At 35.8% G+C, this 20,302-nt stretch overlaps 1 protein-coding gene across 8 annotated transcripts; it reads left to right on the top strand.

The window, feature by feature from the left end:
• The first annotated feature begins 247 nt into the window (after positions 1-247).
• Positions 248-16,493, top strand: LOC111897599 (lysine-specific demethylase JMJ26). Of its 8 annotated transcripts, none has more exons than XM_042902650.2 (13): positions 248-2,510; positions 2,622-2,743; positions 3,057-3,153; positions 3,253-3,394; positions 3,833-3,896; positions 3,983-4,736; positions 4,982-5,311; positions 5,505-6,125; positions 6,235-6,307; positions 6,381-6,466; positions 13,433-13,552; positions 13,938-14,018; positions 16,216-16,493. In XM_042902650.2, exons 1-12 carry the CDS (start codon positions 720-722, stop codon positions 14,013-14,015), a joined length of 4,278 nt encoding a protein of 1,425 aa, XP_042758584.2. In that variant the 5' UTR covers positions 248-719; the 3' UTR covers positions 14,016-14,018; positions 16,216-16,493. The 8 variants fall into 8 exon arrangements, 6 of the variants coding, with proteins under 6 accessions (XP_042758584.2, XP_042758585.2, XP_023749322.2 ...); XM_042902651.2 differs by lacking the exon at positions 16,216-16,493 and adding an exon at positions 14,461-14,790; XR_002852330.3 differs by lacking the exons at positions 13,433-13,552; positions 13,938-14,018; positions 16,216-16,493 and adding exons at positions 7,372-7,969; positions 8,105-8,251.
• The last annotated feature ends 3,809 nt before the right edge of the window (positions 16,494-20,302 follow it).

Consider the following 20,302-nt stretch of genomic DNA (forward strand, 5'->3'; position numbering starts at 1 on the left):
AACAATATTTATGGATCTAGGAGATATGACATTAGAATGCATGATCCGTTGGACTCTATTGAGGAGCTCCACCGCCTCTGGTGCAAAAAAACCAAATGTATCAGATACAAAAGGTACAAACACATATTAATTTTCTATACATACATGAATGCTTTACAACTTTATACGCACAACTGTGCAGCTGTAAAACCCGTGCTTCCTCCTGTATCCATCCAAATAACAAAAGATTAAAATCTTAACAAAATCAAATTATAAGGATCATCGTTAGCCAAGTTCAGGATGAAGTTGGGGGACGGTGATCGCTGACACCACCTCAACTCTTATCTAAAAAAACTTAAAAAGATCATGATTTTCCTGTAACAGATCACAATTTCATAATGTTAATTCGAAGGTTCCAATTCCAGTAAATATTATATATGAGTTGGTTTTAAGGCGAAATCAAATCACAATATCGCCATAACGATAATTCTAGGGTTTCGATTCCAGCCCGCTACCCGTTCATGGTCCTTATTTCTCTCGATTCTTTGTGCAATTGTGTCCTATGTTTGCGAAACCCGCGAAGTGGAGTTCAACAGGCGGCAATCCCTCGGTTGAATACTTGAATCAACAGCAAACCCCCACTGTATTCAAAACCCTAACTGCACCCACCGTTTCTCTTCCTCCTGTATAGTTTTTTTTTTTTTTTTTTCCTCTCGAGTCTCAAAATTAGCTTTTTATTGATGGCGACAACGATTACAGCGAATGGGAATCTTGTTGAGGCCAAATATGATGGTGAAATCGATGACAGGGTTATGGATGTCGATGTTGCTGTTGATGATCAGGAACGATGTTGTGTTGGTGTTCATGTTGACGGTGTACCTTCGTCTTCTTCTTTGCCTTCCCTTCGTACTCTGCCTATCAATAACGAAAAACTAGTAGAAACTAATATTATGTCTTCATGCTCGGCGAAAACAATTACAAAGAATGGGAATCTTGTTGAGGACAAAGATAAGGGTGAAATCAACGGCTTGTTGATGGATGTTGATGTCCCTGTTGTTGATCAGGGACGATGTCGCGCTGATGTTAATGTTGGCGGTCTACCTTCATCTTTGCCTTCTACTCACACTCTGTCTCGCAATCACGAAAAAGTAGAACTTAATATTATTTCTTCATGTAATGTCGTACGTAGCACGAAGGGACTAGTGGCTGCAGAGAACAAAAACCAGGAACCAAAAAAGGAACGATATGCTTCCATTAATCGTGATCGGGGTGAAGAACAGAGTAGATTTTGTGAATATGAAGCAGAGGGGAAGGAGGGTGTTCAGAAAAGAGTTCGGGAAGATGACAACAAGAACACTGATACTGCTATTGAATCCCCTGAAAAGAAGAATAAACAACTTCACAAGCTGTGTGTTTCTACAAAAGAAGAAAGGAAGATGACGAGTGGTGTTGTGAAGTCAAGTGATGATGATAACAAGTCCCCAGAAGAAACAGAAGAAGTTATGGTTGATGCTCAGATTGTTCTTGCTGCTCCTGATCGAGAGGAAAATGTTACCACCGAAATAGTAAACAACAAAGAGGACAATAAAGAGAGTGGGAGATCTAAAAGAAGTACTAGGAATGATGATATTAATTATGCTCAGATTTTTAATTATGATGCTCTTGAAGAGGATGCACGGAAGAAGAAACACCTGCAATCGGTTTCAAAGAAAGAAAAGATGAGTGTAGAGAAACAATACAAGAGAATACAGAAGAAACACCAGCTGTCTGCTTCTAGGAAAGAAAGTACGAGTGAAGGGGAACAAGATAAGAGAAACCAGATGAAACAACAGTCCAAGAAAGAAAAGATGGATGAAGAGCAACATGATAAGAGAATCCAGAAGAAACAACAGCTTCCTACATCTAAGATAGAAAAGATGGATGAAGAGGAAAAAGATAAGAGAATCCAGAAGAAACAACAGCTTCCTACATCTAAGATAGAAAAGATGGATGAAGAGGAAAAAGATGAGAGAATCCAGAAGAAACAACAGCTTCCTACATCTAAGATAGAAAAGATGGATGAAGAGGAAAAAGATAAGAGAATCCAGAGGAAACAACAGCATCCTTCTTCTAAGAAAGAAAAGATGGATGTAGAGGAAAAAGATAAGAGAATCCAGAAGAAACAACAACTTCCTACATCTAAGATAGAAAAGATGGATGAAGAGGAAAAAGATAAGAGAATCCAAAGGAAACAACAGCTTCCTTCTTCCAAGAAAGAAAAGATGGATGAAGAGGAACAAAATAAGAGAATCCAGAGGAAACAACTTCCTGCTTCTAAGATAGAAAAGATGGATGAAGAGGAACATGATAAAAAAATCCAGAAGAAACAACAGCTTCCTGCTCGGACGAAACAACCGCAGTTGACTCCAAAGAAAGAAAAGATTGGTGAAGAGGAACAAGATAAGAGAAGCCAGAAAGCTTCCAGCTCAAGCAGGAAAGAAGATGACCCAAAGCCAAAGCTGTATGCCAAGAATTGGGGTCTAGATGAAAATGTATATTCCGTGTCCCAGGCTTCTTTACTTTTTATCTAAAGAAGTCTGCTTGTCTGCTCTTGCACATATTTAATCAAACATTATCTTTTTTTCTTTTCTATCCATTGGTAGGGAAAACGAGTTAAGGTAGTGTCTGACATGTGCCATCAGTGCCAAAGGAATGACAAGGGCCGAGTTGTTCGATGCCAAAAATGTACTACAAAACGTTACTGTGTGCCTTGCATGACCACATGGTATGTGAGCTTTTACAACCTTTTCTTATTTTTTAGCTGAACAACTCAATTGAAAAATAGCAGTCAATCCCTTTTGTCCAAATTTTCATAAGCTCTCACATGATTCTCATGAGGTTCTATGATGCTTACTGGTCATATACCCTGTTGCATATGATCAGTTGGTTTATTCATATGTAGACTCTGTCATTGCCTCATTGGTATATGTGTGCTTGGAGCCATCTATATTGCCTTAAAAGTTTGGTGCTATTTCTTGGAATTTGTTGTTCTTTTACAATCTTTTCTTCTTATTCTCATTGTTTACTCTGTTCTGTAGGTACCCTAACATGACAGAGAAGATGTTTGCTGAGCGTTGTCCTGTTTGCTGTGACAATTGCAACTGTAAACGTTGTTTGCGTGATGTGCATCCTAAAGTTAGTTCCTGCAGCTTATCTTTTGTTATGGAACTTATTTCTGTTCTTTCTCTTACGCAAAAAAGAAATACTGTACTGAATCTATTTGATGGTTTTTAGGTCAAAGAGAAGATTGATTTTAAACCTAATAATGTTCAGAGAGTTCGATATTCTGTTTATATCCTACATGTGCTTTTTCCATTCTTGAAGCGTCTCAACAAGGAGTTCATGAAGGAGAGAGCAATGGAGTCTAAGATTCAAGGTGTGTTTTTTTATCATTTATTTCAGTGTTCCTATTGTGTTTTGAAGATACAACTCCTAGTTCACATTGTAACTAATTAAAATCAGTACTGCCTCATATATGATTCATGAATAATGATGATTACTGTTCTGTTTCTATAAAAAGAGGTATGGATTTATTGAGCTCATCCCTTAGACACTAGGAAATGCAAAAAAATCATTCTTCTGCTTAACTTCTTAGTCTGAACTCTTGTTGTTGATCATGATAACTTAATTTTTTTTCCATGATCGTATAATGGATGACAAACTTTAATCTTGTTGCTAGTTGCTCGTGTCGCATAACTGCATGTGAACAAAGAATCATCCACTGTTCTTTATATATTTTTTTCTGTTTGGCTTGGTGCATATATGTTTTGTGAAGGATGTTGCATCTTTGTCATAAATTTATCTTCCTGGGCAGGGTGTTCTTTGTCAGAGGTACATTTGAAGAAGGCAAAGTGCAGTCCAGATGAGCGCATGTACTGGTATGTCATTTCATTGATTGCACAAACGTTTTAAGGATTTGAATGTATAATGATTTCCTATTTTGGTTGTCCCATGATGCATGCAGTGACTGCTGTAAAACATCAATTTTTGACTTGCATAGAAGCTGCCCTTCTTGTCAATATGACCTCTGCCTTCAATGTTGCTGGGAATTGCGAGATGGCAACCTTCAAGGAAACAAGGAAAAATTTATCATTGAATTTAAAGATCCAGGTCCTGATTACTTACATGGGGGGAAGGATGAGTATGATGAGCGTAAGCAAAACAGGGAAACAAGGAATACAGCCTGTTATGTTGAGAATGCTGCACCAAAGGAAAAGCAAAGTCATGAATGGAAGTCTTTGGATGATGGCAGAATTCCTTGTCCTCCAGAAAGTATGGGCGGTTGTGGTCGTGGGATTTTAGAGTTGATGCGCATAAAGCCACTTGACAGTGTTTCAAAGTTGTTGGAGAAAACACAAAAACTCTTAAAGATGCACAAACTGAAGGAAGATATGCGTGAGATGCCTGAGGAATGGTGCTCTTGTTCAGATTTCATTAACAAAAGCGATGGTCAGTTACGAAAAGCTGCATCTCGTGAAGATTCAAATGACAATTACTTGTATTGTCCACGTGCTATTGACATTAAAACTGGAGATTTGAAGCATTTTCAGTGGCATTGGTCAAAAGGGGAGCCAGTAATAGTGAGTAATGTTCTAGAAACTACACTTGGGTTGAGTTGGGAACCCATGGTCATGTGGCGTGCTTTTCGCCAGATGACAAATACCAAACATGATAAGCTCTTGGATGTGTCTGCTCTCAATTGCTTAGATTGGTGTGAGGTGAGTTAAGTACTTACATTTATCTGTGTACTATTTGTTCTATAGTAATTGCTGGATATTTGCAATTATACAAGCTTGGGAGAATATCTTCCATCTCTGTCGATTTTAAACTTAATGTTTCAACACTTATTTTTAGAACGTTTTTCGATGTTGTCATGCTCTTTTGCAAGTCGTTTGTTTTTAAGCTAATACTACATTTTAGGGTATATACGGTATGCCTAATCAGTTTTTCTCATGACATGCAGGTTGATATAAATGTTCGTAACTTTTTTAAATGGTATACAGAAGGTCAATATGATGAAGTTGGTTGGCCTAAGATCCTAAAGTTGAAAGACTGGCCTCCATCAAGTTTATTTGAAGAACGGTTGCCACGTCATGGTGTTGAGTTTATCACTTGCTTACCCTTTAAAGAGTACACACATCCATGTGATGGCTACCTTAATCTTGCAGTGAAGTTGCCTAAAGAATCTTGTAAGCCAGACATGGGTCCTAAAACCTACATAGCTTATGGTGTTCATCAAGAATTGGGACGTGGGGACTCTGTAACTAAACTTCATTGTGACATGTCTGATGCGGTATGCTTTTTCTATTTGGCTATGCCAAATTCTTTTGCTTGAAATTTCCTGTTCTGATTTTAGGCAGTTACAAGATCATTAGTGTTGGATTTTGTTTGTTAGGTTTCATTTTTTTTCTTTCGGTTATTGAAGTTGGCATTTGAGTTTGTTTGAGAGGAAATTGGTTTGCTATTCTTTTTAATCTATTTTGCAGGTGAATGTGTTGACTCATACTGCAACTGTGACCCCCAACTCTGAACATCGTAATTCGATAGAACGTCTGAAAAGGCAGCACAAAGCTCAGGATCAGAGGGAACTTTTTGGACAGGTAGGGAAGACACAACGTGATGTTGATAACATGAAGGATTTTACTTCCCAAAAAGGGACACTGGGTAATGATTGTCTTGAATCTAAAGTTGAAAGAAAATTGTGTGATGACAATGTTGAAGAAACAAGCGGCCATGTTTACACTAGACGCAAGTTTAAAAGTGTGAATGGAACAGGTCCTTGTTATGTAACAACTAACTGTGATCAATCAAGTGATTCTGACAGGGATAGAAAACTTAGGAGGAGAAATGCTTCCATTAAAAAAGTTGAAGGACAAAATGGAAATAAAGGATCTAAAAGGAAAGGCAGGAAACAAGTGATATCTTCTGATAGTGAAGAAGGTGATAACCAGGATGTTATATCAGGTAGATGTGTGGATGGATTTGATTTGGGAGATGGAGGTGCTCTGTGGGACATATTTCGGAGGGAAGATTCGCCTAAACTGGAGAAATATCTCAGAAAACATTTTAAAGAGTTTAGGCATATCTTTTGTCGCCCAGTGGAGCAGGTAGTCCTTACTCCTTACTCTTACTTGAAAATTGAAATTCATTTATGTGTAGCATTACATTCCGAAATAGTAATTTCTCTAACTGTTCTATTGTATCTTTTTGTTCCAGGTTATCCACCCAATTCATGATCAAACATTTTACTTAACCATGGAACATAAAAGGAAGCTCAAAGAAGAATTTGGTTAGTGTACATTTACAAGGCTCTGTGTCAGCTTTTACTGTTATAAATTTCTCATATTTTCTGTTCTCATCAGGAATTGAACCATGGACTTTTGTCCAAAAGCTTGGAGATGCTGTTTTTATACCTGCTGGATGTGCTCATCAAGTTAGAAATTTGAAGGTTAGTAACTCACTACTAGTTTCTAGATTCTTTCACTGCATTAAATTTGCTTTATCTGAAATTGGCGACTCGTTAAAGTCTATTTTATGCTAGATTGTTTTTAGACTTTGTAACTTGGGAAGGCATCTGCTTAAAAATCATCTTATAAGTTCTAGGGATGTTAGGTCGACTGCTTATATTTGCAAATTCTTTTTAGGACACCTGTACATTGGAGTAACCTTATTAACTCCAAAGACTTTCCTGTGGTAACTTGAGTATGGTAGATATAAGACATTTAGATCAATTGTGCTTGTGGGGGTTATTCAAGATCCTATGGGTTTGTGTTCTTGCCTAAATCCTAATCCATATAAATTAGTAAATTTTTACATGGTAATCATTGTTAGATGACTGATTCAAATATCAGCTAGCTACAATTATCATGCTTTGTTTACTATTTTCCAGTTTAATGGTTGTTGGTGGGTCCTTGACTCTTGAGGCTTTAGGTAGTGGTGCATAAGTGATAAGAGTTAATTCGTTATGATTAACAAGCATGTGGCTATTTAGTTATGGGAGTATGGTCATATATTTTAGTGTTTTTCAGTTACATAAGCGTTTCTTTCAGAACATTTTATCAAACAGTCAAGAGCTAGTTTTGCCTTGTAGGAAACCAGAATTTACAAAGTCAAATGCAGTAGTATCCTAGACCTAGTCCATCTCACCATTTTGAACTTTTAGATTTTGTTTATGACGCAAGTTATAAGATAAGTTACTGAACAGTTGACTAGTTGGTCTAGATTTGTTTTTCTTCCTAGAATAAAATAGCTCCATTATAATCCTGATTATCGACCCTTTTCATAAATTCTTCATGGTACCTTAGATTCTCTATTCTTTAAAGTCATCCTAAGATTGATGACTAAGTATATCAGATCAGATCATCCTTGGTTAGTGAAGAGCAACACCAATAATATCCTCGGCTTCTCGCTTTTGAATTCAATCATTGAACACTGAACCAGCATCGAAGGCTCGACTTTAGCTGTTACAAGTTGGTTTGTTTGACTATATTGTGGAATCCGAAACAGCCTTGGGAACTTCTGCAACAATTCATCAACTATCATGGTTAGGTAATTGTCTTTGGTGTAACCACTACAAGATCTTAGGCGGCATAAAAGAGGTATGTGGGAAACTACATGGTAAACCTAAACTTGACAATTGTTGAGGTGAACTCATAAAAACAAGCTATTTAACGAGAACAAATGGGGACTTTTCAAGAATGGTTCAAACAACAATCTAAAGGGAGATTAAGATGGGATGCTATCCAAATTAGTTCGGTTATCATCTCAAAGCAAGCTACCCTTAACACTAAGGGGATGTTTGGTAACCTCTGAATGGAACCATCCTCTGAATCGGTCAACATTCGGTGCATTTGCGTTTGGTTGAATCAAAAACCTTGGAAGTCAGGATTCGGTGCGTTTGCGTTTGATTCAGCCTATGAACGAATCAAAAACCTTGGAACCCCTTTGAATGGTTAAGCAATCTTACCTTTTCTTTAATATTAAGAGTCTGGGACCATTTACCAAACAACCCCTTAGTGTCCCTCGTTACACCCTAGAATGATTCAGTTGTATCACTAAATTACGTCCTACTTTGTGTGAATTGCAGGACTTGCACTTGGGAAGGGCGATTGGCAATGTTAAAGTCTGGAAATTTCTTGTGTTTGGAGATAAAATTTATGGAAAAGCTCTGAGGGACTTGATTAGTGCAATTGGCACTTCCAACCAAAATAAAGATGAGATTCATCTTTGGCAACTCAATTAGTGCAATTTGCAACTTCATGCCCCATTTAACCATACAAAAGATCCCATCCATTCAAAGTGATTCATAGCGATGTGGGTCATCTGGAGGAGGGAGTCATTCCCTTCCAACCCGCTGAACCCGCTGCCAAATCGGTTTTTCTCTTTCATTTTTCTTCATCTTTTCCAACCCACGACATGCGGAAATTCTATCTTTTTCAACCCATTCAATTAAAAAAAATACAAAACAATCAAGGTAAAATCTTAATTAGCAATAGAGTTACTGTCGGTACCACTCCCTCTTTAGCAGGTTGTTTAATTGGTTTCATTAAGCCACTTCATCCTCTCTTTACTTTCTCTCTCATTTTCTCTTGTACCATGTGTTTTAAAACTTGTATTTTAGTTGTTTTGTATTTTTTTTAATTGAGTGGGTTGAGAAAGATAGGATTTCTATGTGTTGTGGGTTGGGAAAGATAAAGAAAAAGAAGAGACAAAAATTAATGTGACAGTGGGTTCAGTGGGTTGGGAGGGAATGATTCTCCTCCCTTATAAAAGATCATTTCATGGTCTAGATGGTTTGTTACCTTGATAACCAACATGATTTATTTCCCAAAGTAATTTTCTAGCCGTCTGTTTTGTAAGTTTTTTAACCATTTTCCTTTTGAAATCGGGGTTTTTTTTTTAAAAAAAATCTTTTTTTGAAGTGCAAATTTAATCTACTTCTAAACTACTTCTGAATCCATCTATCTCCCAGACGGGACTTAAACCCTCTACCTCAAAGAGATCAGCTTCACGTTGATGTTGACAAGATTTTTCTATGACTTTCGTGTCGGGTTTCGTGTTGTGTCAATTTTTGCCACCTCTATATCTATCGGATTTCAACAACAATGACAATATTTAGCCCTCTGTTCAAGCAGTTTTTTACCATTTTACACTCAGTCAGTTTCTGACTTCCAAATATGAAATAAATTACTCTTGCATCTTTCAAATGGCACCGACCTCATGTTGATAAGATTTTTCTATGATTTTATAAGATTTTTACAATACAACATCTATTGGATTTTTTACAATTCACTCGAAATCAATTTTCTAAAATAGAAAAAAAGTAGACACTTGTATCTTTCAAATGGCACTGACCTCATTTATGTTCATTGGATTTTTTTAATGATTTTATACGATTTTTACAACATAGCATAGTACACGATTCTATGTCCAATCCTAAATTCGATCCGGTTTTTTCAGTGGAACCGGGAAAACCAAAATCCTAGAACCGTGAACCGTCTTGTATGCTAAAAAACCGGCCCGGTATTGTTCCGATTTGTTCTGATCTAGGTCTGATCTAAACGGTTCATATGCTCATGCCTAACTAGCACACTGCCTCCAACTTCCATGCTTATTATGACTTGGATAATAAATGAATTATCGAAAATAATAAATGCACGGGAGTTGTAGATAATTGTGTCTTCTTTTTAGATCATTTTCATTTACTTTACCGCTTTGTTCTCGAGTTCTACTTAAGGAGGGATATGGAGGGAGTGAGGAATGTCAATGGATTAATCGATGGAAGGAAAGTGAGGGAAAGGAAAGGATTTTGGAGCCATATTTTCTTTCCAAATTTTCCTCCCAAATTGGGAGGATTTTGGAAGAAAGTGAGGGGAAGGAAAATTTTAGTTTTATTTTCTTTTTCCTCCTAACTCAAAAACTTAAAATTTTTCATTCATTTCCTTCGAACTCGGGAACACGGAATAAGGAAATTTTTTCTTCCCCTCTCTTTCTTTCTGTCAATGTTTACCTTCCCTTTCCTTTATTGAATTTACAAAAAACTCAGGAACAAGACGTAATCGAAGCTATGGGGAGTGGGATATGATTAAAATACTCCAACAAGGTCAATCTGTCCAACATCGACTATGACTCTTTATTTGTATGTGTTGCTTTTGGAATTTCATCATTCTTTGTCTAATTTGTAATGGCCGATGATGGATCAAAGTACATTGTTGTGTGGTGTGATTTGAACCGTAGTTTTACAGTTAAACCCCACAAAATGCACCACATAGTGTAGTTTAAGAAAATTACAAACTACAAACTGCACCACAAAAGTTTTAAACCTCGTGTGGTTTGTATGGTTTGCTAAGCAACTCTACCCTCTAGGAAAAGATCATCCACATATACTCTATAACAAAATGGTGTTGGTGTTGCTTAGAGACAAGAAAAACAAATATTTTTTTTGAAGTCACATGCTCACATCTTTTAATTACCAAAAATTAATTTGCAATTTTGGGGGATGTCATATTATTTGCAACTTATGTTGTCAATTGTTCGCCAACTAGGACTCTTAAAAATTTTAAGCCTCTCACCAATCACTAATGAGCACATATCCTACCATTAGGTGCTTATTGAATGTACCTCTCAAGGTCTTTAGGTGTGCCACCTATATCTGCCCTTCAACACAAACTACAAACTTTTTAGATCTCTTATGTCTCTCTATGTTATTCATGTGACCATAGTGTATATACTTCCTACTCTCCCATTCCTTTTTTTACAAGTTTGTGAATGTTACATTCTATGAAGGATCATATTTGTTCTCAAACCATGTCTACCCAATGCCAACCAATTAACCAGAACACATTTTGTGAGGAATGCTCTTATTCATTGCCTAAATGCTCTTGAAATCTTCATAGAGATGCACAACAGGTGAATAAATTCAGGTAAGGATCTTGTTTCTGTGGGTGTTATTTGCTATAAGTGCCAATCTAAAATCTCTCTTAAAAAAGACAATCACTTTGTTGCCAACAACTGCACTGGAAGAGCTTAACACAAAATCAAAACATTTTCCATAACGTCCTACAGACATGGCAATGTTAGTGCAATTGCCATGCTGTCTTTTTGCAGAGAAGAATAGCCTGGGAACATTGCTTGCATCTGTGACCTTTTCACAGGGAAAAATGTCCGATTCTGGAAAATCAGTCAACTACCACAAACACGGAATCCACTCTGATATTGAAAGTGAAACACCATAGTAGTTAGAATAAAAAATGAGCTAATTGCAACCTACGAATTCAACATCTGATGTACTTGAATTCTTCCTTGTCATCTTTGAGCTTTTCATTATCGTCTCTATGATGCTCCCTTGTCTTCCTAGTACTTGTCCAATTCTTCATTGCTTGCTTCTTACACATCTGACCAGAGGAGACCATCACTTGCATCTTGATTTTATGATTTCTACATGCTAATGAAAGGGTTGATGTAGACTTGGCAGTACATACAGATAATGGAAAAAAAAAAAATGGCTCAAAACTGAAATTTTTGTATGTAAAGTAGTGCTGATAGCACCAAAATAATGCTACAAACATTTGGGTGGAGAAGCGAGTGAAGAGTCATTAATGGTGGATCAAACTAGAGGAGGAAATACGATGATGTTAAACGTAATATTTTGACAAGTCCTATGGAAAAGGGAAACTAATAATGTCAGGATAGACTTGCAGATAATTAGTGAAGATGCATAAATATGCAACATTGAACAGTTCACCAAAAGCATCAAAGATTTAATGTCATATTTTGCCGATCGAAGGTTATGTTTATAGTTTGTACTTGTAAGTTGTATAAAAAGTTAATAATATGATTAAAAAAGTTCATTTGGACCGAACCCAACTAAAAGTGTATTGTCAATCAAAAATAGATTGAAGAATATTGTTGTAAAAAACTAGAATGTTTACTGAAACTGAAAAAATATGCGTTTCTAGATACAACCATATAGTCTTACAAGCTAGGCGGAGACTAGCCTACTTACCTTCAATGTAAAGTTGTTGGTTCTAGCAAACTCAAATATGACTGACGCAAAGGACAAGGTTTTTGACACATCACCTATCAATATATGATATTCAGATATAACAACCTTGAACATGATATAACATCAACAACATATCCCATGATCCCATAGCAATGGGGTAAGTGGAGGTAGATGTAGGCAATCATGCCTCCATCTAAAGGTAGAATGGCTATTTTCACATAAAGACCTCTGACATAAGCGAAACGCAAACCTATCATGGTGTAGACACACACCAAGAGTAAGACGAGCACTATAGTATGAAACTATAACAACTGCAAGCTGTAGAGCTTAAAACGGATATAAATATCATAGTGGGGAAAGGGAAATATGTGAAAGAAGTGCAAATAAATACGAAAAGAGAAAGACCAAGGCTGGTTTGCTACCTTAGTTCTAAGCCTCCACAACCTCCTACTCGAGTTAATACATATTTACCTCCACGATCACTTCAACGTATTTTAGTACAAGAACCAATCTCATTTTTACCATAAACCTTAAATTTCTAAAAACAACTAAGTTTTGTAGTCTTTGATACTAGATATTTGTGTTGTAGTTACTGATAAAGGTCAAACAACAACTATCAGTAGTGCTAATGTCAGTGCTATGCCATTTGACAGAGACCTCGTTGGACCTAGAGCTTGAAAAAGACAACCCAACTAGCAAACCCAACATAAATTGTTAACCAGTTTATCTAAAATGGCCGAGTTAGGGTTATTTAATGCAACCTATTTTCAATCCTTCAGCCCTTCAAGTCACAACCTCATCCTCACCACAATGTTGGTCTCTCTCAAACATTTTATTTTTTTGGTTGTATTTTCTTAAACATTGATCAATTATTAGAGTTGTTATTTAAGTAAGTGTATGCTTTTCCTATTTTATTCAAACTTTTAAAATCTAAATGGGTCAATTCGTGTTCAATCTGTTTATCAAACATGTTGGATTAAAATATAAAAATGTTAACCTAGATGGGTGGGGCTGGAAAATCCAAACCCATTAAATTAAACAGATTGGGATTGGGTTAGATTTTCAACTGCTTTTAATGATGCCAAGGTACCAAAGGAAAAGAGATCAACATCTCCTAGTTGCCAACATTGCCATGTACTTGTTGTCATGGTGTTTGTAGATTTTTGCCTCTTATTGGCACTTATGTAATTTCATGTATTTGTTCATTATAGCGTGTTACTCTCATTTTTCTCCATCACAAAATACTACTTATTATGTTTTTCTTATTAAGGTGTTATAATTTTAAAAAACTACCCAATTGTAGGGTTCGAGACTTGCTATTGTTTAAAAGATAGTCTTTGATTGCTATTGTTATATTGAACTTGTTTCTCTATGTGTTATATTAATTGGTTAAATATGTTTTTTGTGTAGTCATGTATCAAAGTTGCACTGGACTTTGTTTCTCCTGAAAATGTTGGTGAATGCATCCGATTGACAGAAGATTTCCGTGTTCTTCCCCAAAATCATAGGGCTAAAGAAGATAAGTTAGAGGTAAACAATCTTCTTTCTCTCTATATCTTGCAAATATTAGATCTTTCATCAACCATCAGCTCCAAAGTCCCTCTTTTTGTATCCTTTTGGTTATTTTTTTTATAAAGAAAACCTGAGGACATACAGTATGCAAATCTTTTTCGTATTTAGGCATTATATTTTATAAAATATACCCAATGCTATAATAGGTAAAAAAGAAAGTATGATATTGTAATTAACAAAACAATGAAAGTGTGTTTTGCTATTTGTTGAACTAAACCTATTTTATAAACAACATAAAAGTCAACTAGGTTCATAGTATCATATCATTTTCCTTTGATTTGTTATAAATTATTAACATTGTGCGATTGGTTGATGCTGCTGCTAATTGATTAATTAATTACAGGTGAAGAAAATGGCACTTTATGCAGTGGAGGCAGCTTTGAAGGACTTGGAACAAAATCTTGTTCCCAAGAAAAAGTAAAAGGTAAAAATTTAACACTTAAAAAATACCTATTCTTAACTTATAGGTCTATTATCAGAGATTCTGTAGTGAAATGAGGCTCATTTTTGAGAGTGAGAGATGGGTGGATGTTTGAAAATTTATGTTGCATTGTACATATGGATCTTTGTTTTGTAAATATGGATGGATTTTTGTTAAGTATATAGTTTAATGGTGCTTTTTTAGTGACCCAAGGGTCAAATTGGTAATTTACCATGAAGATTATGCTTCCTCTCTCTTACTAACTACTAACTACTAAGCATGTTTTACTTCAATTGAACTAAGCATGTTGGAAGTGGTCAATCTTAGGAAGCTTTTTTCCTGTTCCCTGTTTCAAAAGTTCAAGTGTGGCTTTTTTGAGAAAAAAAAATCAAAAAGCATGATGTAATAAGTGTTGGAATTCCATTTATAATTTTTCATCTCATAGATTTTATAGCCATGGAATTCATTCATGCTTGATCTGGACATATCATTGCGCAATTGGGGCATATTAGTTGCCTCTCTTGTTAAAGACACGACTAGTGAAAAAGAATCACAAAGTTCACAACTGAACACCAAACTGAAAGGCCTGTGGAATATAAATGATGATGGTATGGCAAAGTAGCGGGTATTTTCTGGGTTAAGGTTGAAATTAGCCCTAAAATTGTTGTATACTGTATTCATTTAGTCCTTTAACTTGTTTGTTTTGTCTATATTTCGTCCTTATAATCTACTAAAATTGTTGTATATTGTATTCCTTTTTTACACAACTTTTACATTTTTTCTTACATTTGTTTTTACAACCTTGTTTATTTATATGTTTTTTTTTCTTGGCAATCCGTTTTTACAACTTTATTTTTCTTTGTCGTTACATGTTTTTTTTTCAGTTTCATTTTTTTTGGTAAATCCATGGCTCACGGGGTTTGGTAAGGAACTATGAAAAACATGTAAACACAGAGTAAAAAAAAAAGAGTAAATTACACGAATCGTCCCTCGTGTAGGTGCCAAAAGGCACGTTTAGTCCTTATTTTCAAAAATTAACTCGGAATGTCCCTTATTTGGGTGAAACTTGCACGTTTCATCCCTCGTTAGTTTTAATTGACAAGCTTCATCTCTTCTAAGACATGAAAAGACTATACCAACCTTGTATATTATTATTTTTAATTAATTTATTATTTAACTATTATTTATATCTTTTAAAATAAAGATGGTCCCACCTAGACACCTACCACCCTTGGCCTTCATATTATTCATGTTCCAGATCTACTTTTTTGGATTGAGGGGGTGTTTGGGTGAGCTTTTTCTCTTTAAAAGTCATTTTCATAAAAGCCCTTATTGACTTTTAACTTTTGCCAAAAAAAGTTTTAAAAATATGTTTGGAATAACTTTTAGCCTTTTACCTTTTAAAACCCCAAAAAAGTATTTTCTTCTTGGCCAAAAGCTATTCTAAAAGAACTTTTAAAGTCCCAAACATCTTATTAAACTTTTGATAAAAAGTCATTTTAAAATCCAACCCAAACACTCTCTGAATACTTACAAACAATTTCAAAGCATGTATAACAAGATCAAGCGCTTTTTTTTGGATCATCATCGGAGGAATTGATTCACGACCCTGTTTCCCCAAATCTGGCATCGTGTCCCCCCAAAATGTGTTTTAAATCTCTAAACCTGATGTGCAAACACATGACGAGTTCCAGATATGGTTTTTCCGATTGGATAGTGGACACTGTCAGATAATTTGATCGCACATATAGCGGAATCGAATGCCTTTTTTGGATCATCACCGGAAGACATTGATTCACGATTTCAACCCTAGTTTCTTACTAAAAGCTTTAGATTTTGTTTTCGAATTCAGTTTTGGAATTTTCGTCGGAGATGAAGGTTTAGCAACTGAAGATTCATTCGATTGATTTGTTTTCTTATTGTCATCAAATGTTACAACGGTTACTGATTGTTCATTCTCCTTATTTTTTACTTTGATGTTTGAAAAATCACCTCAAGCAAATTGGTGTTGATTTCTTATAGAGCCGATTTTAGGTTTGAGGATATCATCTTGAAAATCAATGCTGATACAGGTTTTAGATTGGAATTTTCTATTTATTACAGTTAGATTTTGGTTTGTTTTGGTTTCAGATTTTAGAAAATTGGTATTGATTTCATCTTCGTTTTAGTATTAGGTTTCTGATTGTGGTTCTAGTTTCAGATTTGGTGGTTGAAGGAGGTAACAATGGTGAATGCCGGAGATGTCGGTGGTGGTGTCGAAATGTATTCGATTGTGGTCTGGTGGAGGATTGTTTCAAAAGAGAGAATGAGAGGACGATGAGGAACGATGGACAAAAGGAGGTGGGACCACAAATATTTAATATCTTTTAAAATAATTATATAATTAAATTAAAGGCAATATAAATAAATTAAAACATCAAAAGAAATTATTAAGGGCAATATAGTCATTTTATGTATGCAGGGATCAAACGTGTAAGTTTCACCTAAATGAGAGACCGTCCAAGTTAATTTTTGAAAATAATCACTAAACTTTGGCACCTGCACGAGAGACGATTCGTGTAATTTACTCAAAAAAAAAGGAAATGAAACTAAAATGCATTGTGAAAAAATATGAATTTGTAAAAATGAATTGTGAAAAAAATATAAAGTTGTAAAAATGACTTGTGAAAAATATGTAAAATGTAAAATGATGCTCCGAAAAATAAGGTTGCAAAAAAACAAAAATAAAGTAAAATAAAAGGAATAGTTTCTTTTTGTCAAATATTTTCTTTTGGTAAAATGTTTTGAGTTAAGAATTAAAACACACTGTTTGTTATTAGAAAAGATAAATACATTGTTTTTGGTTAAGAATAAAAATATGTTGCTTTTGGTTAACATATGCCATTCTTTTGTGACTAAAATAAAAGTACAAAAAAATATTATTGTTTACTGTTAAATACAAAAATATGTTCATGCTTATTATATCTATTAAATTTATCAGACAATGTTAATTTATAAACTTTGTTATCTATAATATTTTTGGTTTATTGACATGAAAGAACAATAAAGTTTTTCGTTTGGTTTTAAAAAGTCATTAAAGTAAATGTTGTATCTCTGACTCATTAAAGTGGAAAGTTACGTGTCATTTACACCATTTTGAAAGAAGCGAAGTGGTCATCCGATAATTAACTGTGACGTCGACTTTCACCTCCATTTGTGTTTTGTTCAACCGTTGAACGAATCAAAAATCTTGGAACTGTCTGTCTTTGAACAGTTAAGCGATCTTACCGTATCTTAAACATTAAGAGGTTGGAACAATTCAGATGCGATTTACCTAGGCAGTTAATCAAGCATTATAGCAGTGCTATAGCGGCGCTATAGTGTTTTGCGGAAGTGTGAGACCGTGATTTACCAAATAGCAGTTTAGAATAGCGATGACGCTATTTACCGCTATACACAACTATTTCTGTAAGCGCTATAACGGCGCAACAGGCGCCATTTCAATTATGTCCATCTTAGGCTATTTGACAATGAAATACATAACTATGGGTTATTTTAAATATAAATATGTTATTTTTTTAGTTAGCCTCATTCAATGATTTTGTTTTAATGAGCCCAATTGCCTTCAAACCTAAATAAAAAGGACATGACTCCTCTTTCCGTCGTAAGCTAATTAGTTTTTTTTATTGCAATTAACTAAATAAAAAGGACATGGCTTAAGTTTGGCAGTTGTCCTTGGTTATAGGAAGTTCGGATGTTGGAGCGGTGTTGTTCAATTTTTCAAGTGTGACCTTGGATCTACGTAAAATCCAAAATTTTTTTGGCAAGTCGTGTCAACTCGGTTGATCCAATCACGGTTCTAACAACATTCTGGATAATTTTAAAGTTTCCTCTGAGTTGGGAAGTTTTATTGGGATAGTTGTGCATTGACGGGATCCTTTTAGTTTTATTTAGGACTCGGCAAATGCTCGCGCGTTGCGTGAAAAACACCTATATAGTTGAAATCTTTACAAATATATATTTTTTAAAAATATAACAATAATGTTGTTATTAAATTTGATATCATAATTCGTATACTAAATTGATATAATATATTGATTATTTTGAATTATATGATAATATATATACATCTATTATAACCGTATTATCTCAATAGTTTGAATAACTTCTACCCTCGAATTACATACGAATAAAATTAAGTATAATATATGGTTTAGTGTTATTTGTAGTTGTTATTATTGTTAATTAATTTTTTAAAATTTATTTGTTTAATTTTTTAATTTCTATCATTATAATTATTTAAAACATCAAACATTGTTTTTTTTTATTTTAAATGTAACAATATAATCATTTATATATAGTTATTTTTAAATATTATTACTATAAGTTATTTTATTGTAACAGCCCGGAATCTCAGGTATTATTAACATTATGTTTTTGGGGTGATTTAAGAGGGGACTCGGCGAGTTGGAGCCCAGACTCGCCGAGTAGGATCGCAGACTTGGTCGCGGGTCCGCGACTGGACTCGACGAGTCCAGATATGGACTCGGCGAGTCGACGCTGTTTAGCGGAAACCTTAACCGTTCAGGTTTGGGACGTATAAAAGGGGTCCATTGGCCGTCATTGTTCGTTTTAGCCTTCTGAGAAGAACCCTAAATCGATTAGTGCAGCAGGAGCAAGGATCTTAGGCCATTGTTGGTTATAGAAGAGTGGGTGTGCAAGGAAGAGGAAGGATTGGCTAAAAGAGCAGCAAGGGGTCACATTCTGAGGATTGGGAATACAGAGAATACATCATCCAGGTAAGAATTCGTGTATGCTCTGCTATATTGATGTATTCATGAAATTAGGGTTTATAGAACCCATTTAGTGAATTGATGAAGTAATGCCTTGTTACCCCACGACTATAATCTTGTATTAGGACCTTTAGAGGTCCAGAAGGTCCCATGCATGTGTACTTCGGGACGAGACTTATCTCAGGAAGCAGTTACTCGTCTGCATGGCATGGACTCGCCGAGTTGTTCTTCAGACTCGGCGAGTAGCTTGAAGATTTACTGGGACTCGCCGAGTTGTTCATCAGACTCGGCGAGTGGAGCCGGGGTGGCCCCGCGATTCTTCCACGAGGACCTCGTCGAGTCAAGAGGGATACTCGACGAGTAGAAAGGGAATATTCAGGAATTTGTGAGGACGACTAGACTCGCCGAGTCGCCATGGTACTCGCCGAGTCCAGTCGAGTTGACCGTTGACCGTTGACCAGAGTTGACCTAAGTCTGACTTCTTAGGGATAGTCACACTTAGATGATATGAGTGCTAATGAGTTATGTAATGTTATAGGAGGGTTGTAGCTCGTTGGTTTGTGCACGAGTGATTTCAGGAGTTGCTAGTTTGCAGCATTTACGAGGTGAGTCTTCTCACTATACTGTACCCGGAAGGGTTTGACTGTGTGACCGGAAGGTCGGTTATGATATGTGATATGTATGCTATATGTGGTATGTTATATGTTATATGTGCTATGTATGTTATGGGCCGGAAGGCGATTATATTATGGGCCGGAAGGCGATATGATGTGTGATGGACCGGAAGGTCGGCGTGGGTAAGGCCGGAAGGTTTACCCAGCAGGGACGGAAGTCCCCTGAGACACATGGACCGGAAGGTCGGGCCTGGAAAGGCGTATGTGCGTAAGTTGTATATTGGGGAACTCACTAAGCATTTATGCTTACAGTTGTTGTGCATGTATTTCAGGTACTAGTGAGGACCGTGGGAAGGCGCCGGCATGATCGATACACACTGAAGATTGTTTTATGATCTTGGGAGTTTGAATAATTGTATTGACCGAATAATTGAACTGTTTATGCCTTGTTTTTAATGGAAATAATTATGTTTTAAAAATGAAAAATTTGTTTGAAAAATTTGAGTTGTTACAATTGGTATCAGAGCCTGGTTTGAGGGATTCGGGTGCACCTTCGGGGGTAACTGAACTCAAACCGAGGATTTAAGGAAACTTTTCAAATAAAGGCATAAACTTTTGTAAATGGTTTTGTGGTAAGCAAGAAAGAAGCAGTGTGTACGATCAGTCAGCGCCCGAACGGTAAAGATCCCCAAAATACCTTACAATATTATATGATATGAATTGTTATGCATGCTAGAAGACTAGGTATTCATGATAGGACTAGAGTGGCCTGATTTGTGATGCCTTAGTCTAGGGAAGTTGCTTATATGAGATGCTTTGCTAGTATGCGGGTAGATAGAGCGTATCAGAAGTAGAGTACTCACTATCTGGAGTTTGGGGAGGAGGACTTGGGATGAACATT

The sequence above is a fragment of the Lactuca sativa genome, chromosome 5 (assembly GCF_002870075.4).
Source record: "Lactuca sativa cultivar Salinas chromosome 5, Lsat_Salinas_v11, whole genome shotgun sequence".
Classification (NCBI taxonomy): Eukaryota; Viridiplantae; Streptophyta; class Magnoliopsida; order Asterales; family Asteraceae; genus Lactuca; species Lactuca sativa.